At 34.5% G+C, this 20,004-nt stretch overlaps 1 protein-coding gene across 1 annotated transcript; it reads right to left on the reverse strand.

The window, feature by feature from the left end:
* Positions 1–10,010: 10,010 nt before the first annotated feature.
* On the reverse strand, positions 10,011–15,702 carry LOC106660998 (homeobox protein CHOX-7-like). The gene is made up of 3 exons (XM_024224552.1): positions 15,526–15,702; positions 10,431–10,662; positions 10,011–10,287 (listed from the first exon to the last, which is right to left on the reverse strand). Exons 1-3 carry the CDS (start codon positions 15,590–15,592, stop codon positions 10,101–10,103), a joined length of 486 nt encoding a protein of 161 aa, XP_024080320.1. The 5' UTR covers positions 15,593–15,702; the 3' UTR covers positions 10,011–10,100.
* Between the last annotated feature and the right edge of the window lie 4,302 nt (positions 15,703–20,004).

Here is a 20,004-nt window from a genome sequence, read left to right on the forward strand (position 1 = left end):
GGGAGGGTAATTGGATCTGTCGCGATCTGTCAATTACGCCGGGATTGAAAGATCACCGGGTAAATGGCATTAGGAGAACAGCAGTGGCAGATCGGCATCTGGGCGAAAATGGGTTTGCCACCGGCTCGTTACAAAAATTCAGAATTGCCTCAATTACGACCCACGGGGGTGGCAGAAGCATTTCAATAGCCGATTGATGCCCTCCCGTTGCCCGCAAAGAATCAATTTCTGAAAGGCATTTCCAACTGAGTATTACGAGTATTTTTTTAAATCTATAATATAGTTTTTTAAAAATATATATATCAATAAACTATAAGCAATAATGAAACACCGTTAGAAACAACAGAAGATGGATTAAAATAATGACGAAAAATGTAAGCTAAATTAACGAAGCATTAAAAAAGAAATCGCCACAAAAAATTGGATGTTTCAAAAGATAACAAAACGGATGAACAAAAAAAAAAATAATAACGGAGGGGAGGGAGGATGGAAATTGGTATTGAAATAAGCAGTGCGGTCGAGGGGCGGTAAGGACTCTCGTGTTCGGTCAATCCAAACTTCCCCTCAACTCGTTAAAAAGTATAAACGAGCCATTTCCAGAGATTTGTTTCAAAGTGGAACTTTCGGCTAAAACATTCTAGAGAACGGTTATAAAAAAAAGAATGTATTTAAAGAATATAAAGTGGTGTATAAAAATGCTCGCGAACCGAGGTTTTTTTATTGAATCTCTTGATGAAAATGGGCAATCAATAATTTGTTTGTATAGTCCTGAAAATAATCAAAACATCATGCTGAAGAATACCTTAATTTATTTAATAAACTATACAATAGTAATCTATATATGTATTTAGTATTCATAAATGACTGTATTAATTATTTTAATTAATTGTACTTTTAATCTACGGTCTTGGTTTAAATGAAAAATCAAGTGTCACGAGTGAGATCCCGCTTTCACTCGTTTTCATTCATACAAGATGTTGAAAGTTGCCTGAATGGAGGAGTGTGGTCTACGACGAGCAAAATTTTTATTTTTGCAACCCCTACATCCTATAGGATCCTATACCAACTTCAATAGTAGCAGTAAGTTCACTTGTTTTCGTGGTCCGCTTGACCAATTAATATCATTCAATAAATGAAGGTTTTTAGTTGAGATAAAAAAGCCAGAAGTCACGATAGCTCCAGTGGTAGAGTAGCGGAGTATTCTCGGGGGTTCGAATCCCGCTCGTGACACTGGCTTTTTTATCTCAACTAAAAACCTTAATTTATTGAATGAGTAGCAGTAAGGTCATCTATGAATATGGAAAATAGGATTCAGCTAAATAAGCACCCTTGTCATGCAAATCACACCACGTACCTACGAAGAAGAACAATCATAAGCAGTCTTTAGAATGGTCGTGAAATAGGATGAGTCGCCTTGGTTGTATAACTTTGGAAAAACAAGAATAGAGACCCCACGAGTCAAACGCCGCTGTTCTAGCTTTCTTTCATCTAATTAAGCCTTTCTTTAAAGCAATAAAAAACCTAAAAACCACATGAAATTTAATTACAAGAAAAATTAAACGTTACAAACACTTAAATTTAAAAAAAATTGATTTGAGTTTTTTTCATATAAATATTGTGTTCTTATATAAAATACCACATGAACAATAATTACAATTAAAATTAAATATTACAATAAAGAATTATCATTTTATGTAATTTATTGTTCAAAACTTTTTTTTAGCAAAACTGAAATGTAACTTCTAATTTTTTTCCAGTTTCTCATCCGCCAGAAATTTCTGATCAAACTCTCCCAGATAGCGGGACGCAAATAAGGGCTTAACTATTTCCAACGGCAAGAATGTCACCAATGTAAATTCTTTGTAGGGTTTATTGACGTTTTTCATCAGTGCAAACGGTTTTTTAGTTTATTAGTAGTTATTCGGAAAAAAATACTAGTTCAGAACAAACGAAATCTCCAACTTCTTCAACCAAGAATCAATTTATTTATTTATAATTTAATGGGTTGTAAATTAATTCCTCTTGGTTAATAACATGGATTTTATGGTTAATAGATGGGGACTAAAATAGAGGGAGAGACAGAATTAAACTAACTATGTATATTCCACTTTGTGATAGCATATGAGGTGAATTTTTCATTTTAATATTTTATTTTTTAATTAATTTTTATATAGTTTTTAAGTTTTGAAGAATGGACTAATTTGAAATTAAAAACTTAATTGAATGTAAAAAAGGGTTAGTTTGAAATAAAAAAAAAGTTAAATTGAAGTTAAAAAATATTAATTCGCTGGTTGTTTAATTTAATTGGTTAATGTAAAGTTAAAAATTTACAAGATTATGCTGAATATCCCCCGCATATTGCAAATTTACTATTTATAGAGCAAGTGAATCAACGACTTCCCAACAACCGCTTGATTTTTACGGATGGTTCGATAATAAGTGGCAATGTCGGATGTGCTATTTACGATCCTACTAAGCAATTCTGTAGTAAAATTACGCTTCCTTCAATGATGTCTATATTCTCCGCAGAAATGTATGCTTTGTTAAAAGCCTTGGATTATATTGCCACAATAGAAGGAACTGAGTTTTGTATATTGACAGATAGCAAAAGCTCGGTTTCTCAAATCCATAATTTTTCTCCTAAGGCTAAATGTGACTACCTGTTGACGGAAATAGTTGGCAAAACATATGATCTAGACCTAAAAAACAAAAAAGTAACATTTGGTTGGTGTCGCGGTCACTGTGGAGTGGTGCATAACGAAATTGTTGATAGATTGGCAAAGGAAGCTACATCGGGTCCAGAAGTCCAGAACGTCAGAATACCCAAATCTGATATAAAGAGAGTACTAACTAAAAAATTGTCACAGGAATGGAAAAAGTGGTATAATAGGGATAAGGCAGGTTCTTTTTTTAAGGCTTTCATTCCTGAACCCCGTCCCATTTCATGGATTTTCGCAATGAGGGGAAGCAAGGCGTTTTTTTCTTCGATTATCAGAATCAGGGCGAATCACTGCATATGTGGTGCTTCTCTGAACAGAATTCGTATAAGACCCTCTCCAAATTGTGAAACATGCGATGAACCCGAGTCAATGCAACATATTGTGTTTGACTGTCCGGCGTATGAAGAAGCGAGAAATGTCATGTTTGAACAAATCTTTAGTTACAAAGAGGTAGAGAAGCCCTTCAATTTTAATAGCCTTATGGGTTCTGAAAATGAAATGGTATTTAAGACGTTGTTTGAATTTTTGAATAAAAATGATCTGAAGGTTTAATCGCCAGATAATTAGTCAATTGATTAATGCAATATCTGTCCAATTATTAATTTATTAAAGATTTACATTGTTACTTATTTAGTAGAATTTATATATTTATATTAGTAATTTATTAATTATATATTAACCGAATGATTATTTAGTATCGATGTAAATACTGATTTATTTATTAACTAGTTATATAGAAATTTGTTCGCTGATACTGATACATTTGTATAGATTTTTTATAATTATTTATTTATCAATTGATTATTTATTACCGATGTAAATACTGTTTTATTTATTTATTGACTATTTATATTGAAGGTTGTTTGCTGATATTGGTACATTGGTATAGATTATTAATAACTATTTATTTATCAGTTGGTTGATTGACATGTGAGGAACCTGGGTCATTCTGGGGGTGATGGGTCGGCTGTCTCGGGTTGTCTCCGGGGGGTACTCCACATGCAAAGGGCAAATGGTCCCCGGGAAGTGGGGAGGATGTTGACTTTTCCAGGGGCCTCTGTTGCCATGTACGGTTTTTATCCACATCCTCCTAATGCTACCGAAATTAGATGTAAACCTGAATGAGAAGCGGGTGTATGGGGTAGTGGTGCCCTTTGGGGGTGGCTCGGGTCGGTTGGCGTTGTCATCAATTAATTGACATTGACTGAATGTCTGTAGGGCAAAGGCAAAAAAAAAAAAAAAGTTAAAAATGGTTAATTTGAAATTAAACTGGTTAATTTGGAGTTAAAAAGGGTTACTTGGGAATTAAAATGGTTCATTTGAAGATAAAAAAGGTTAATACGAAATTAAAAATATTTTAAATTGATGGACCTGAATTCTGATAAGATTCGCTTAGCAGCCCTCTAAAGTTTTAGATTTTAGGATAACATTTCTTTCGGAACTGCGAAGTTTTTAGGTACCACATTGTCTGTCATAATTCATATTTTATATTTTCATAAAGTGCAAATCAACTTGGTAAATTTGTGTTTTTGTACTGTTCTAAACTCCCAAATTAGAAAATTTTGAAATGTTTTAGTAAACTGGCTGAAATTTTGAAGGCTGATTCGAAGAAGAAAGTTTAATCTTTGCAGATGTATGGTTAAAAAAAAATTAAGATCATCGCTGATGTTGAGGTTCTAACCGAACACAATCATATTGTTGATTGTTGAATTTGGATCGTTTTAAAGAAACAGCAAAGTTGCTGTACTTTCTTTTTTTCAGTGTGATTAGTTTCATGTTTTTAACAAACGATTATTAAGGATAATGATACAGCATAAAACAAGTTTAGTAATTTGTATTTTTGAATATCAAATTACTGCACCATTTTCATTGAGGAAAATATTTGAACACAAGTCTTTAATACTAAGCCTTGTTTGATAAAATGACGTTTAGTTAGGCTTGATGGCTCAATGCAACAATATTTAATAGTTTATGTGCTTTTAAAATCGATAGAAAATGCTATATATCTAATAATCATCAGTGCTTACGTAGTAAATATGATAATATATTAATTAACACTTTGATCCTTAATTGGGGTTGTTATAATCAACACCTTTCAAGATTCGTGATTACCCATAAAATCAAATGTACCCCATCATCTCTTTCCCAGATTAAGTGCTCTCTAATTAAAGAGATCCGATTGAAAACTATCGAGTTTAATTAATATGTTTGATTATAAATTGAGTGGAACGGTTTCTTTACGGGTCACGTGTTCCGATGTTGTAATTGGCCGTAAAGTGGGGAAGGCGTTGTGTTAGAAAGCATTGAAATAACAGTAACATTTGGCGTCATCAGTGATGATGGGGTGAGGTATTAGCCGGCTATTCATATCACTGTTTCTAATAAACGGGGGGGTTGGCGGTAGGAAGGGGGCGGCGAGCGCAAATTGGCCCGGGTTCCAACCACATCCCCATGAATATTATTTACCTCCCTCTAACGAGTGTCTTGATGGGCATTTTGTTTGGCTCAACATGGTTCCTGTTATGTTAGAATCTGCCTTTGAAAAGGATAAATCAATAGAGCTCCAGGGTCTCTTTCGCATTCATACTGACGCTCTTTTCCAGTAAATCTTAACCGAATGGTTAACAGTTGATAATCAGATGTCTATAATAATTATACTAGTTTCATCATAGATTATTTTCTATTTATCATATAAGATAATTATTTGGCAAAATCATTTCAACCCAGTGAGAAATTCTTTGCCTAAAAGGCCTCCTACAGGCAATTCTTGCGGCGTTGCTTTTTGGCAAACACAAAATTATTAACAAAGTAATCATCCCAATGCACTTTATTAACATTTAATTATTGTCACTTAAAGGTGGGTTGGTAACATTAAAGTGAAATCATTATAACATTCTGATGGTGTTTTTTTTATCCAACCATCTTGCAAGTTTCCAGGTGAAGATTATTGTGAAAAATAGAATCTAGTGTTTTATTAGAAAAATAGTTTTAATTTTGGTGGCCTCTTTCACATTGGTCGATATGCGTCGGACGATAAAAAGTCGGCAGATATTTTATAGTGGTTTTAACACTTTCACCCTGGACGACATTTGTCGGACGATAAAAAGTCGGACGATATTTTATAGTGGTTTTAACACATTCACATTGGACGACATTTGTCGGACGATAAAAAGTCGGCCGATATGTTATAGTGGTTTTAACACATTCACATTGGACGACATTTGTCGGACGATAAAAAGTCGGCCGATATTTTATAGTGGTTTTAACATTTTCACATTGGACGACATTTGTCCGTCGCTGTAGTTTCTTTGAGCATCATAAATAACCGTATTACTTTAACCATCCCCATTCATGGATTGTAGGCGCGTCGCTGCTTTTGGTTATTGTATGTTTACGAGACCGAAAAAAAAATATAATCGCGTTTATTGGGTACATCCTAAAAACCAAAGAATTGTTGAAGTGAGGCGTTTTAGACTGTCTCTCTGAAAAATTAACATAACATTAATTTTTTTAACTATTTCTGTACGGCTGTTTCATTATTCGGTGAATGATAGCATTCAACGGCAAATATCAAGCCGAGATTGACTGAAATTGCGTATTCTAGCTACGAAACGGAGATACTGAAAAATCGTTATAGATTGACTTAAATAAAGGTCTTTAAAGTCTTCGATTACGTGTGTCATGTTTGGTATAACCTAATTGAGCATACCTGCTAATTTTGAGCCCCTGATTAATGTGGTAGATGATTCTCTGACAGAGATATTGAAGTTGGGAATGTGGTAAATGGAAACACTTTAGAATGAGGATACACGTAGACTGAAAGTTCAGTAAGAGAAAGATGCACATTTAAGTACTGTAGTGCTTGACAGCACTTGCAACACACCCATGTGAAACTGGAGAACTTCTTCCCCATTAAAGGTTTCTAATGAAAGCAATATTCTTTGAAAAAAACTACTATTTGGTTTTTCACCTTCAAAAGCATCCAACGACCTCAGCTCCAATGGATCGGCTTTTCTGCGTTTATGAGATGAAGAGTCCAGACTTTGGTCTGCTTTTGTTCATGGTGGCTTCACTGTCACCAGATATAACTTCACTTCCACCCCATCTTTTTCAAAATTTTCATGCACTTGTCTTGTGGCATATAAGGATAAATTTAAGTAATGTCAAATAAAAATATTATATAAATGAAACTAAACAAATGTGCTATTTTTTATATTTTGCATCTAATTTATAAGCAAAATAAATATATATTAGAAGTAAATAATTATCTGTCTAATTACAAAATACCAGTTTATTAACTTGTAAATAACTTTGTTTTAATTTATTGTCTTCTAAAGTTAGAAAAACTATATTGTTTTTAATATATAGGGACTTAATAATATTGTGTACAATCTGAGTTTATTATTCTATCGGCTCAAACTTCTCTCTTTTCTCAAGATGCTTCAAAATGCAGTGTTTAATCTAGGCTTCCAGATTGCAAAGAGTAGTGCAATGGCTCTTTCCATTCTGAAACCTTGTAGAGTTTGATATTCAAGATCAGTCTCCCTCTTAGCATTAGTAACTATCTAGTACAACTAATTTCCGAATTTTCTTTCTTGTTACCCGCTAAGCTTTCACAGTACACATTTGGGTTGTCTTTCGTACAGCTTACATGGGAGTTCGCAACCCTGGGTAGCAAATCTTTTCTTACGAAAACCTTACCATCAGTTATTAAGGAACCAAGACTGATTTTGATTTTCTTTGGGGGTCACTACAATAAAAATTTGCGTCTTTTTTTGTGCAAAGGTTTTCCATGCTGAAATCCAAAACAACCCTCTCGCCATAACACTTCCAATACGTCCTACGTCATAATCTTGGGTAGCCTGATGGTAAAAATTTAATATTCAAACCATTTAAAGTGAGTTTTTGAGGGTAGAAACATTGAATCCAACTCAGTCTCTAATAAAACAGTTCGGGGTGAAAGAAGGAAAATAAAGCAGTTTACGAACAATAAACCATTGAACTCTTTCCACATCCAACAAAAATGTAAATCCACAAACTTTTGAAGCAGGGCAAGAATTGCTCTGGAAATTGAAGTTTGGCTCTAAAATGGATTGTAGGATGTTTCCTCATTCCAGATAGTAAGCAATGCGATTTTTTAATTTTTCTTTATTACGTATCTTGGAGTATAACTTAGTACATAGACACTATTGTTTGGTCAGATGCCCAATCATCTAACTGTACGAGGTCTACCTCCATTCCAAAATATCAAATTTTTAAATTTATCTACGTTGACTTTTAACCATTTCGCAATATTACCTCAGCTTTTCAAAGTTGATTTGAAGATCTAGGCCTTTTGCAAGTATGACAATGTCATCCGGATAGAGAAAAATTTTGAGCGCAATGTCATCGTCCTCCACCCGTTCAGCAAGAATATCAACGAGATCGTTTATGTATATGGAGAACAAGATAGGGCTAAGAGAACAACCTTGCCGAACTCCTCACATTACTTCGAAGAATTTATATCTACCTTCCGAGCACTGTATGGAAGCTTTTGACCCTCGATATAGATTTCTAAGTGTTGTTAGAAATCGGGAGGCAAGGCAAATATACCAATTAGTCATTTTTCGGTATAATTTTCTGAAAATCTAATTCGTGTATTATAATCAATATTTTGTTTTTTCCCTTAATATACTAGGAATTTTTAGCTAGAGGCTCGTTCTTGGAGAATGTTATCATTTTTTAATTTAATGCTATAAAATGTTTATAGCAATTTTAAGGACGAAATAGTGTTTAGAGAGTGAAAATATTTATACGCTCGCCTTAAATGGCGAATTTGTTATGGATAACGGTTTTTCCAAAGCACTGGCGCTAGGCTTTTAAGCCAAATCATCCGCCTATTAAATACCATTATTTTTTGACGGATTAACGTCCGCTTGTTTAGTTTAAGCCGGCTCACCCTACTGCAAACTTGAAACGTTCCATTGAATCCGCCCCATTGAAAACTATATCGGCCAAATTAACCATTCATCCCGGGCACACCTTTGGCCATGAATACGTCCTTCGTTAGTCGGAGCCACCCTGTAATCACTGATACGAGTAGATCCAGAGGCCAATCTGCTTTTATTTGATTTCAAACAGTCATATCACAATTTGTAACATTCGGTTTAGGGGTGATTACAACACAAATTACACTTATATCTACAAATTAAAATATATACAAAAAGTTGACAATTACGCACAAATTTTATAAAATGGTATAACAAAACGATATCATTTTTATTTACAGCATACTTGTTATTTACATTATGTCTTATAGTGGTTTAGCAATAATTGGTGTGACTAGATTTATTTGATTTTGTTTTAAAGTGGAAACAATGAAGAATTCAGGGATTATAAAAACAATTATTTCTCACGGAAATCGGAAAAAAAATACCATTGCTACTTATAATTTGATGAAATATAAATATTTTCTAAATTTTGACGAAAGTGGTTTTCTACAAGCCTGAACCATATACTTTGGAATTTGATGGAGTAAAAGAAACTCTTTAATACAAGTACAATAATGGCCAGAACATTTCGAAAGATCCAATTTCTTTGCTTTTAAAAATATATTAAATTGTTTATATTTTATTTTTTAATTATTTGGAGATCGTGAGATGCGGTCTGGTGACGTAGGTTTTAGAAAAACATTTTCTTTATCGTGCCAACGTTTCGATCTTTATTGAGATCATCTTCAGAGCCTGGGATTTATAAAAATTGTTTAAATTTTACAAATACATGTAGGATGTGAAAAAAAATGTATTTATACAATGCTCGAAAATNAAATTTTCTAGCATTGTATAAATTCATTTTTTCACATCTAAAATTTTATAGCATTGTATAAATTCATTTTTTTAAATCTAAAATTTTCTAGCATTGTATAAATTCATTTTTTTACATCTAAAATTTCCTAGCATTGTATAAATTCATTTTTTCACATCTAAAATTTTATAGCATTGTATAAATTCATTTTTTTTAATCTAAAATTTTCTAGCATTGTATAAATTCATTTTTTTACATCTAAAATTTCCTAGCATTGTATAAATTCATTTTTTCACATCCTACATGTATTTGTAAAATTTAAATAATATTTATAAATCCCAGGCTCTGAAGATGATGACAATAAAGATTGAAACGTTGGCACGATATAGAAAACGTTTTTCTAAAACCTATGTCACACCAGACCGCACCTCACGATATCCAATATATAATCATTGGCTAACGGTCAGTAAACACCACACATTTATTTTTTAAGTAATTAACATCGTAATGAAACAAAAAAATTGGACAGTCGAAGGTGGAAACTCTTCTCGGGTCTCCCATGTGTGTTCTTCAAAAGGACAAGTCGTTTAGGACAATTCATAAAGGACAACCATGGACGTAGGTGACGTTTCTGAAAATGGCAGCGGCTGTTGAGAGAAAAGTGCAGGGCGGTTGAAAGGACGTACAGCAGTCACCGTTCTGCTGCTGGCCTCCTTCTTTGTCCACGACCGCCTGCTGCCTCAGCTGCTCGAGCCTCAGTTGGTTTTGGCGCTTCCATTTCGTCCTAAAAAATGAGGACGATAACGTTTTGACGGGTTGGATTATTTCTTACCAACTTAAGCCAACGTAAGCCCGTTGATAAAGCAAGTTGAATTCTAAAAATATATGGTTGAGTTGGCACAAATTATTCTATGACCTTTCGCTTACCTCCTGTTTTGGTACCAGGTTTTGACTTGTGTTTCTGACAGGTTGAGAGCATCGGCCACGTCGCTCCTATCAGCAACAGATAGATACTTCTGGCATCTGAACTTTCTTTCCAGGTAAGCCAGCTGTGCGTGTGTAAAAGCCGTCCTTCTCCTCCTCGGTTTCCTATTTTTTCCGTCTTCTTCCTTCCTGTTCTCTTCTGCGTTTGGCGGCCCTTCTCCGTCGCTTTCGCAGCCTAGAGAGGTATGAGCTTTGTAATAATAATTTATTGAAAAATTTTTGTTTACGTGTGTGATAAGAGGCAAATATGAGCCAGTTTGCAAAACAACTTCTATCTCTGCTTACAAAGTTAAAAAAAGGGGAAAAAACAAAGTAAGGATGAATCGACCTTCAGGATATCATCAGTAAGTTAGAGATCAGGGATGGGGTCATCGAGAGCCGCAAAATTTTGATGACCGCATCTCTCACTTCTAACTTACTGGTAAAATAAATAATTCCTGCATACCGGAGGGTTTAACGTTGAACTATGGGTTGTTTATCGCGGACGGGTGATCAAACCATTTTTTTAAAAATTTTCGTTTTATTTTCAATTAAAAAAACATGTGCTGTGCGGGGTTAGAATCCAGAATGGCAAGCGTGGCAAATACGTCTTGGACGCCTTAATCACTCGGCCACCGCGTTCCCCTTTAACTGCTTGTGTTTCAGAAAAAAATATCAAAAAATAGGTAAAACGTTTTATCAAAATCCAGTGGATCACCATTCTCTACTTTTTTGGGTAAGTCCATTTTGTGTAAATATTTGGCATAAGGTTCAATGGACAAAAAATTCTCGAATTTTTACTAATACAATTGTGAGAAAGTGAAGTATACATCTGTGAAGTTTATCAACTTATTGGCTTGGCTGAATCTGACCATCATGGCAATATTTTTACGTTTGTAACGATTAGAGAACGATCGAACCGGCAAAGTAGTCAGACCAGAATTGTCGATTATTAATTTCTCCTTTTTATACTAAACCAATTGATAATATTCGGTGGAAATTGAAACAATTCAAAACTTCCATCAACTCTCTCAAACCAACCATTTTGCAATGAGCAGCAGTTATGAGAGTTTAGCCTATGCGACGCCTTGAAAGGAAAAACATTGTAACGTTTCACGTCATATATGATTTTATCACGCAAACTTAGGATACGAAAACCTTTCTACCATTTACCTTGGAGAACGTGAGAAAGAAAGAAAGAAAGAAAGAAAGAGAGAGAGAGAGAGAGAGAGAGAGAGAGAGAGAGAAGGGGGGAGAGTCAGAGAAATGGAAGGACGTATAAGAGAAATGAAGAAACACTAATGAACCAAAAAATAATGAAAAAAGCGATACAAAGAAAGAGACAAACCAAAAAATAAAGCAAGGGAGATAGATAGTTATTTAGAAAAATAGAGAAAGGAAGAGAGTGAGAGATAGATAGATAGAGATAGAGAAAGAAAGACAGAGAGAGAGAAGATCAAAATAGCAATCAGGAAAGAAAATAAGTGAAAAAGAGGTAAGAGAGTAAAAATGAAATAAATGAGAAAATAAAAGAAAAAAATAAAACGAAGAAAAAGAAAGCTTAAAAAAGAAAGAAAAAAAGTGATACAAAGAATCAAACTCAGAGAGAGGGAGTGTCTGAGAGAGAAAGAGAGAGAGAGAGAGAGAGAGAGAGAGAGCGAGACAGACAGAGACAGAGAGAGAGACAGAGAGAGAGAGAGAGAGAAGAGCGAAATAGAGGAAATGTGAAAATAAGAGAAAAAGAGATAAGGGAGTGAAAATGAAATAAATGACAAGATAAATGAAAAAAATAAGAAGAAGTAAGAAGAAAACGAAGCTTAAGGAAGAAAGAAAAACATGGATACAAAGAAACAAACCGAGAGAGAGGGTAAGAGAAAGAAAAAGAGACAGGGAGAAAAGAGAGAGAGATGATGATGTGGTGTGTGTATCAAAAATATTAATATTTCAATTGTCTGTTCATTGGTTGGTCTGATAATTTCGTCGTATGTATGTCCTGTTTTTTACGTATAAATGTTTGGAAAAATTGTAATATGCAGATATGGATAATCAGAGATTAACTACAATTCATCACTTCGCAGGCCCCAACAAGTTAATCTCGCAAATCTAAAGTTGTTGGTGTGCTATATCTTTCTTATTAGAATATACAGAAATTTTAACTTGACGTTTGGCCGTTGTAAAATGTATTTATATCTTTATTATATATACAGATTTGTGGTGTTTTAAGATATTTAAGAAACATCGGCTGTTTTGTATAAAGGGGGTTGGCTTCATTAGCGCTGTTTGGAGTCTGAAAGGCCCGTCCCAGCAGGAGGTCAGCACTCAAAACTGTTCCTGACTTTTGTACTCGGCTCAATTTAAAACCGATCCTCCGTTTGTATAAAGCGAGGCTGTCACGTGGCGCATTGATCCCTTGACCATGGTTTAATTGTGCTAAAGAGAAAAAGGATTCGCCTCAGCGGGAAACCGAAATAATTCCACCATCGGGACTTTCCGCCTAGCCCAAGTGCACTACGCGTCCTCAGTGTTTTTGTTCTTTTCAAACAATCACCATATCTTTCACGCCGGCTAAAAGATTCGAGGGATCTATGATTGAAGGGTGTTGCAAAGAGAAAATAATAGTTTATTTGTAAAATTGCCATTGTTCACTGGCAATTTTCAATAATTAATACACCGCCTTGGAAATTTTCACGTACCTCTTTCGCACTTAAGTAATTGACTGCAACCTATGAACAGCTATTCAAATTTACAATAGCGAAAGAATCAAAATTTGAAGAAAATTGGCTGTAAATTTGCAAACGAGAAAATTGTCTTCTTTTGAAACCTGCAACGTGTGCCAGTTATTAATAGCCTATAATTATGTTATTGACATTAATTGCATCAAACTAGCATTACACATACTCAATTTTATAAAAGATATAAAAATACACAATAAAATAGTCCATATTCCAAAACAATTACGATTACTGCTAAACGGTTGGAGTTTCAAAAGTACAAAGAAAAAAGTTCTTATATTAGTCTCCAAACAGAACAGAATTTTATTTACAAATATATACATTATATAAAATCCATTAGGTTTTGTGGTCCGATTGACCAAATAAGTTCTTTCAATTAATTAATCTTTAAGCAAGGTATTGGTTGAGATAAAAACGCTCGTGACACTGACTTTTTTACCTCAATCAATACCTTACTTAAAGATTAATTAATTATATAAAATGGTAAAGTGGAGTTTCTTTCTAGCAACACTACCTCCAGCTAATTAGAATATAACAAATTTTTTATTATTTACATTATTTTTTCTATCGAGGGGAAAAATAGATTTACTTAAACTTACATGGCTAAACAATAAATATTATCTTAGATTTTTAGATTATTACTTTATGATGCCAAGAAATGAATTATTAAGGATTGTAAATTGTTTATTTCTCCTCTTTTATCCATTTTTGTGAAGTTTTATTATATTATTATTCAGGCTAGTTTTATAGGATTCAATTCAAAAATGTTCAATTTTTTTTTCTTTTACGAGGGTTCGCAACAGCAGAGGTTGTATCAACCCTCGGGGTGCCGGTGTTTTTGAAAAAAATCCGCTGGATTCGAACCCGGGACCTTTACCTTTACCTCAATAATTATTAAAATGCTTAAAGAGCTCAACAACTACATCTCATCATTCTAAGGAGAAGAAACTTCTTCTTTTCTTTCTTCTCTTCTGTTCTTTTTTTAGTTTCCATTAAAGTACAAGCATCTATTAAGAAAAACAATTTTTGTCTAATTAACAAGAGTCATTAGAATATTTATTCAATTTTCTTGCACGTAAGAACTTGAAGCTAGCTTGAAAATACACAAAATACCTAAATTAGGTTCTGATTAAATTTGTAAAAAACTATTTCAGGCATGAGTTAAATAACATCCAAATGTCACTTAATGACACATTATCATTTTTAATTACCCAATCCTTTAATCTTTTAGTCCCACAACATGTCATTTGACGGTTACGACAAAATTACAGGTTTATCAGTACTCGCGGAGAAATCACGAGAAAATAATAGTTTTAGTACAAAACCAATCGAGTAACAGAAATTTCCGATATATTTATAAAAATCTGGATGGCTACATATAAAAGGAACGGGTTGTAAGTTGTATACATATTAGAACTATATAGTGGCAGGATGAAAAGGATGTAGAAGATAATTTTATATACAGATTGCATACAGCGAGTCCTTAGATGTCACGCCGAGATTCTCTTGAAAAGAAAACAATAAAAAATATACTAAATGTATAATATTTAATATTTTTCAGTCTAGTTGAAAATTTCTACTTGTTTAAAAAAAAAAATATATATATATATATACAGGGTACCTAAGTTCAATTTCAAATTTTAAATGGGACTCGATATCTTGCGACATATCATTTTAAAATGTTTTTTTACACTGAAATCAATGCCGGAATTCGAGCTTAAATTGGTCAATTATTTTGTTAATTTTTCAAATAGATGACTTTTGTTTACTGTAAAGGTAATGAAAAAGATAAAAACTATAAATGATTTACATAAATATAAAATAAAAGAGAAAGAGTTAGAGGAAGATAAAGAGTTACAGAGAGAGAGAGAGAGAGAGAGAGAGAGAGAGAGAGAGAGAGAGAGAGAGAGAGAGAGAGAGAGAGAGAGAGAGAGAGAGAGAGAGAGAGAGAGGGAGTGAGAGAGAGAGAGAGAGAGAGTGTGAGAGAGAATGAGACGGTGTATATAAAAACAGTTTGATTTAAAAGAATAATCCCAAAGAAAAAATATGTTGTTTGCTTAGAAAATTTGATCATCAAGAGTTTGAATAATTGAAAATATAATTACAAAAATCAATTGATTAAAATATTTAAGAACATTTTTAATATGGCATTGGTAATTGGGGTGCTATAATTCTTTTTCAAGCTAAAAGAGGTTTAAAAAAAAATTCCCGCCTTATTGAAATATATTCTCTGTTTCGTTTTTCTTTCCAATTTATGACTAAATTGTTTCATAAACCTGCTGATTTATTGTAAAAAAAAAATGTACTTTAAGATATGTAAATATTACCTTCACTTTCTTCAATCACATCCCCTAGGAGGTCTTTGATCAGAAACGACGGCCTGTTCTGCGTCATTTTGACAAAATTCAGACGAGTTCGTGCCTAATTGTACTCCATGACCCAAAGGAACCCGAAGAACGATAATCTTCTACACCAGAATCCCTTCCATCGAGTCGGACGGTCGATTAAAAGTTAACCGAGATGTTTACTCGGCAATGTCCGAAAGCGGAACAGATTTGAAAATGTTTACCATTTAATGGTGGGGCCGGGGGTTGGTTCGGAGGGCGTGGGAGGGTGAATTCAGGGCGCAGACGTCAATTTAGAACGAGACTTCCCATTGGTCGTTGAAAGGGGTGGCCGGACCCTTAACCACCACTGACTAAACAGGGGTTGAATTGTGGCGGGGGCTCCAATTAGCCTAACATCCAGCCAATTACCTTCAACTCCCGGCGTCGATACTCATAAGGAAAACTCCTTAAACGACTTGGGAAAGCATCTTTTTTTTACTATTCTTATAAAATCATCTACAAAATATTTAAAAAATTTTTTTACAAAAATGTATGGCTAATCTCCTGAATGTATCCGGGATAATATGGCTAATTATAGAGCTAAAAAAACTGTCAAAACAACCAATAAATTAATAATAAAAAAAGACATTTTACAAGTATTACTTGTTATCTTAAATGAAGTTTCTATTATACGAGGAAATAAAACAAAACTGTTAAAAAGTCGATTAATATACTAAAACTAGCATAAACAAATTATCCAACCAATAATGTTACATTGATTATTATATACACAAAATTAGTTAAATTTACTTTTATCTTAGTAAAACACCATGAAGCGTGATTCTCTGAACAAATTATTCCATAGATCCAAATCACATTCAGTATCTTTTTGCATTGGCAAATGAGAGTGTTTGAGGATGAGAATTTTGTTATAGTTGTGTTTTCTTTTGGTGACAGGTCACAGGTACAAAGCATAAACAGGATTGGTCCTAAGACGATTGACTGGGGAACACCAGCCTCTACTTGTAAGGGCCCGTTGCACCAACTTGGTTTAAACTCAATTCAGCATTGAACCGAGTTCAACTCAAAACTTGCAGGGTTTCAATTTGTCTTGAACCGCGTTCAAACGATGATCCAGGTTCAATTTTGAACGGCCGTCGTGCGTGGGTTAAACGGAGATCAGAGCTGAACGACGTCCATTTCATAATAGAAATAATGGAAAAAGCGTGTGAATGAATGAGAAAAAGAGAGTGTGAGTGTGAGAGTGAGAGAGAGTGAGAGTGTGAGAGATAGAGAGAGACAGAATAAAGCGGTGTAAATCAATTTAATTACAAAAAAATAATCCAAAAAATGTTGTTGTTCAAAGCGTGTTCTTACGATTTCACTTTTGATTTTTTGTTTACACGTATCAATAAAAACATGTTAACTTTTGATGATCTTTCTTAAACAATGTTCTAACTGTCTTAATTTTGTTGTTCTAATCAGGAATAAAAAGTCCGGCAATTTCTTTTGCGCTAGAAAACGCATGTTATCTCGAATATCTATTTATATTCGTGAAGTCGTATCATCATTAGGCCGAGAGGTTCATAAAATCATAAGTTTTGTGCCAAAGACCTTAATTTTGCAATAGTGGATCCGGTGATTTCCATTTCTTTGACAATAGAAGCATTTTCCNAAAAGTAAAAACACAAAAATACTAAATAAAAGTCTACGGAAAGTGGTACAGCAACCAATGTAAGCAATGAATGAACACTATCACTAGGGATAGCCGTATAAAGAGACTACAATCAGTTCTACCAACTAGTGGTTGAACTGGGCTTATGGTGGTCCCTTACAGATGGTGCAAGGTTCCCTTCTCTGAACATGGTTCAAATCATGAACGAAGTTACAGTGAACACGGTTTTAACCGTGGCTGGAGCAACGGGCCCTAAAAGTTCGGAGTATTAGAGCTCTAGCTTACTCGGAATAGTCTCTCTGTGAGGTAGGAGGACGTACTGGATTGGAAGGTATAAAACAGATTACAGATAGGTCCTACGATGTTGCCTTTATTTGTAAAAATTCGGAGTATTCGTCCTCTAGCTTTACTCGGATTAGTCTCTCTCTTTGAGGTAGTAGGAGAGAATTTATACGTACTCCCGAAGAAGGTATAAAACAGATAAAACATAGGTCCTAGGACGATTCCCTGAGGAACACCAACTATTATTAGTAAAATTTTGGGGTATTCGTCCTCTTTCTTTACTCTGAATAAGCTCTATGAGAAGTTGTAGTTGTACGTACTGTTGTAAAGATTATTATTTTATTTATTTTGTATATTAATCCTACATGTCAGACTTTATCAAAGCTTAAGGTATCAGAAACACGATGGAAAAGATGTTGCACTTTTAATGCTCATTCTGTTTTATATTATGAAATAACTTATGAAAATTATTTCAAAACATAAAAGGGATAAAATCGAATCGAGTCATTAAAAAACGCTACGAACTTATTTCACAGCCCAATATTTTTCTCCACATTACCAGTCATGTATACCATTTTTGTCTTTTGAGTTAGTTTTGTCGATGACTTGCATCAGTAATTTTCCAACACTGTTTGTTATCTATTTGTGAAATTTCTCTGTGCGATATGCAGTGTTCATTAATCATTTTGGTGCGCCTATCCTCGCTGTGTTGGTCTTTCAGACAGGTTTTGGCATTTCGTCATCTTTAGGGCGGGTTAGATAGAACACTAAAGCCGGCGAAATGCCTAAACAGTCTGACAGAACAATCCATCAAGTCTAGGCAGACCCAAATGATCGGTAACGACCAAATTACAAAATATAACAAACACATCACACTCCGTATCAGTCATATTTGGTTTTTTCGAGAAAACGGACAACCCACGCGTTGAGTGGCACAGATCAAAAGGACTAGGTAGACCGGTGCGACAAAGAAATCGAGGGACGGCCGGAGCGTGAAATGACATATAGAGAATATCGGCAGGGTCCAGGGGAATTTGGAGAGGAGGACAAAGGGGACGATTTTGAGAGCCTTGTTACCGTTCACTTATCTATAACAATCCGCTGTACCCTCGAGAATGGACTTTATTGATCACACCGATATACGGATAACAAACTGAGAATCGAATCTCGTTAAACTCTTAAAAGAGAATAACAACAATAACAACGCACCGAATCCATAAGACATAACATTAAAAAAGAGTCTTGCGGAATTGTATGAAGGTTGACTGTCTAAAGCGAATTTTTTTCCCAAAGAAGTACTGTTTGAAAATGATGATGATCCCGTAGTATGTTTACAGCAGAATAACATATAAAAGACAGCTGGATTGATTTCCGATTGATTGTTGGGGGCAGCTAGTCTGGGCAGGAGACACCATCAAACTGTTACCTCTAGTTTCTAAGTATAATAAAGTTAAACTAGTATATTTCTAACAAACTTATGCTACCTGAATGGACCTAAACCTTTTTATGAATAAGAATCATCCATGATCCTTTAGTTAGGTTTATAACTGGTACTTATGTACTGGTCAAAATGGCAAATAAAGGATGGTAAATTAAGGTGGTTTTCAAACAACAAGAATGGGCGGGCCAGCGATGACATTTCATCTGCAGACTGTTTCCTAACTACCAGGTACCATCAAACTTCGACCCAGTTCTTAATTTAGCATTGTGCTGTCGATTAATAATATTTTCACAGAATTTCAGATGTGAATGAAATGGATGGATTTATTCTCTGTGGACAGATGGTCACTTAATTTTGGGCCAAAGCCTATGTATCTGTAGAGACAGGTTGCTCGATGTGTCTCACTAATTGAAGGCCGTCATCCCTTATATAGATATCGTGGCTCTATACAGGAGCTCGTAGGAATCCCAGCCGAGATGAGAATCGGCTTCAAGCATTGCAGCGAGTCTCTGGGTCCTCTGTTCCAATTTTTAGAGGAAGCAAGGCTGTTTTATTGCATATAATTGTTGGTAGATATCTTCTTAAAATGATACTCCAAAAGAAGTGGCTCAGGAAAAAAAGTTAAATATAAATTCCAGAAAGGCCCAAAGATTTGATCTTGTAACAGCTTGAAAGACACCTATTGTAGTGTTTTAGAGCAGTGTGCAGTGCATTGGCGAGAGCCTACGGTGGAATATTGAGCACCACATCGACCCTCAATTAGATGTAGTATGTGTGAATATGAGTACAAACACCCTACATAAATCAATCAACACAGGAAAGAATATGTAAGTATGCCATTTATCTATAAAACAACATGCGTTGGGGATTGAAATGACCTAGCTGCTGATAGACCCTAAAGCTACTGGATGTGTAAGTCCAAGGTCTGACCCCGGACCGCCAAAATACCGAAATCGGTCATAAGCTCATTTCTGTATAAAAGTATATGTACACGTATATGATTGAGATCAATCGATTTAGTCAGTTTCTGCCAACAGCGATGACTCTTGACCTACAGACTAGTTCCTACCTAATCACAAAC

Source organism: Cimex lectularius, unplaced genomic scaffold, assembly GCF_000648675.2.
Source record: "Cimex lectularius strain Harlan isolate CLEC.00 unplaced genomic scaffold, Clec_2.1 scaffold39, whole genome shotgun sequence".
Taxonomy (NCBI): Eukaryota; Metazoa; Arthropoda; class Insecta; order Hemiptera; family Cimicidae; genus Cimex; species Cimex lectularius.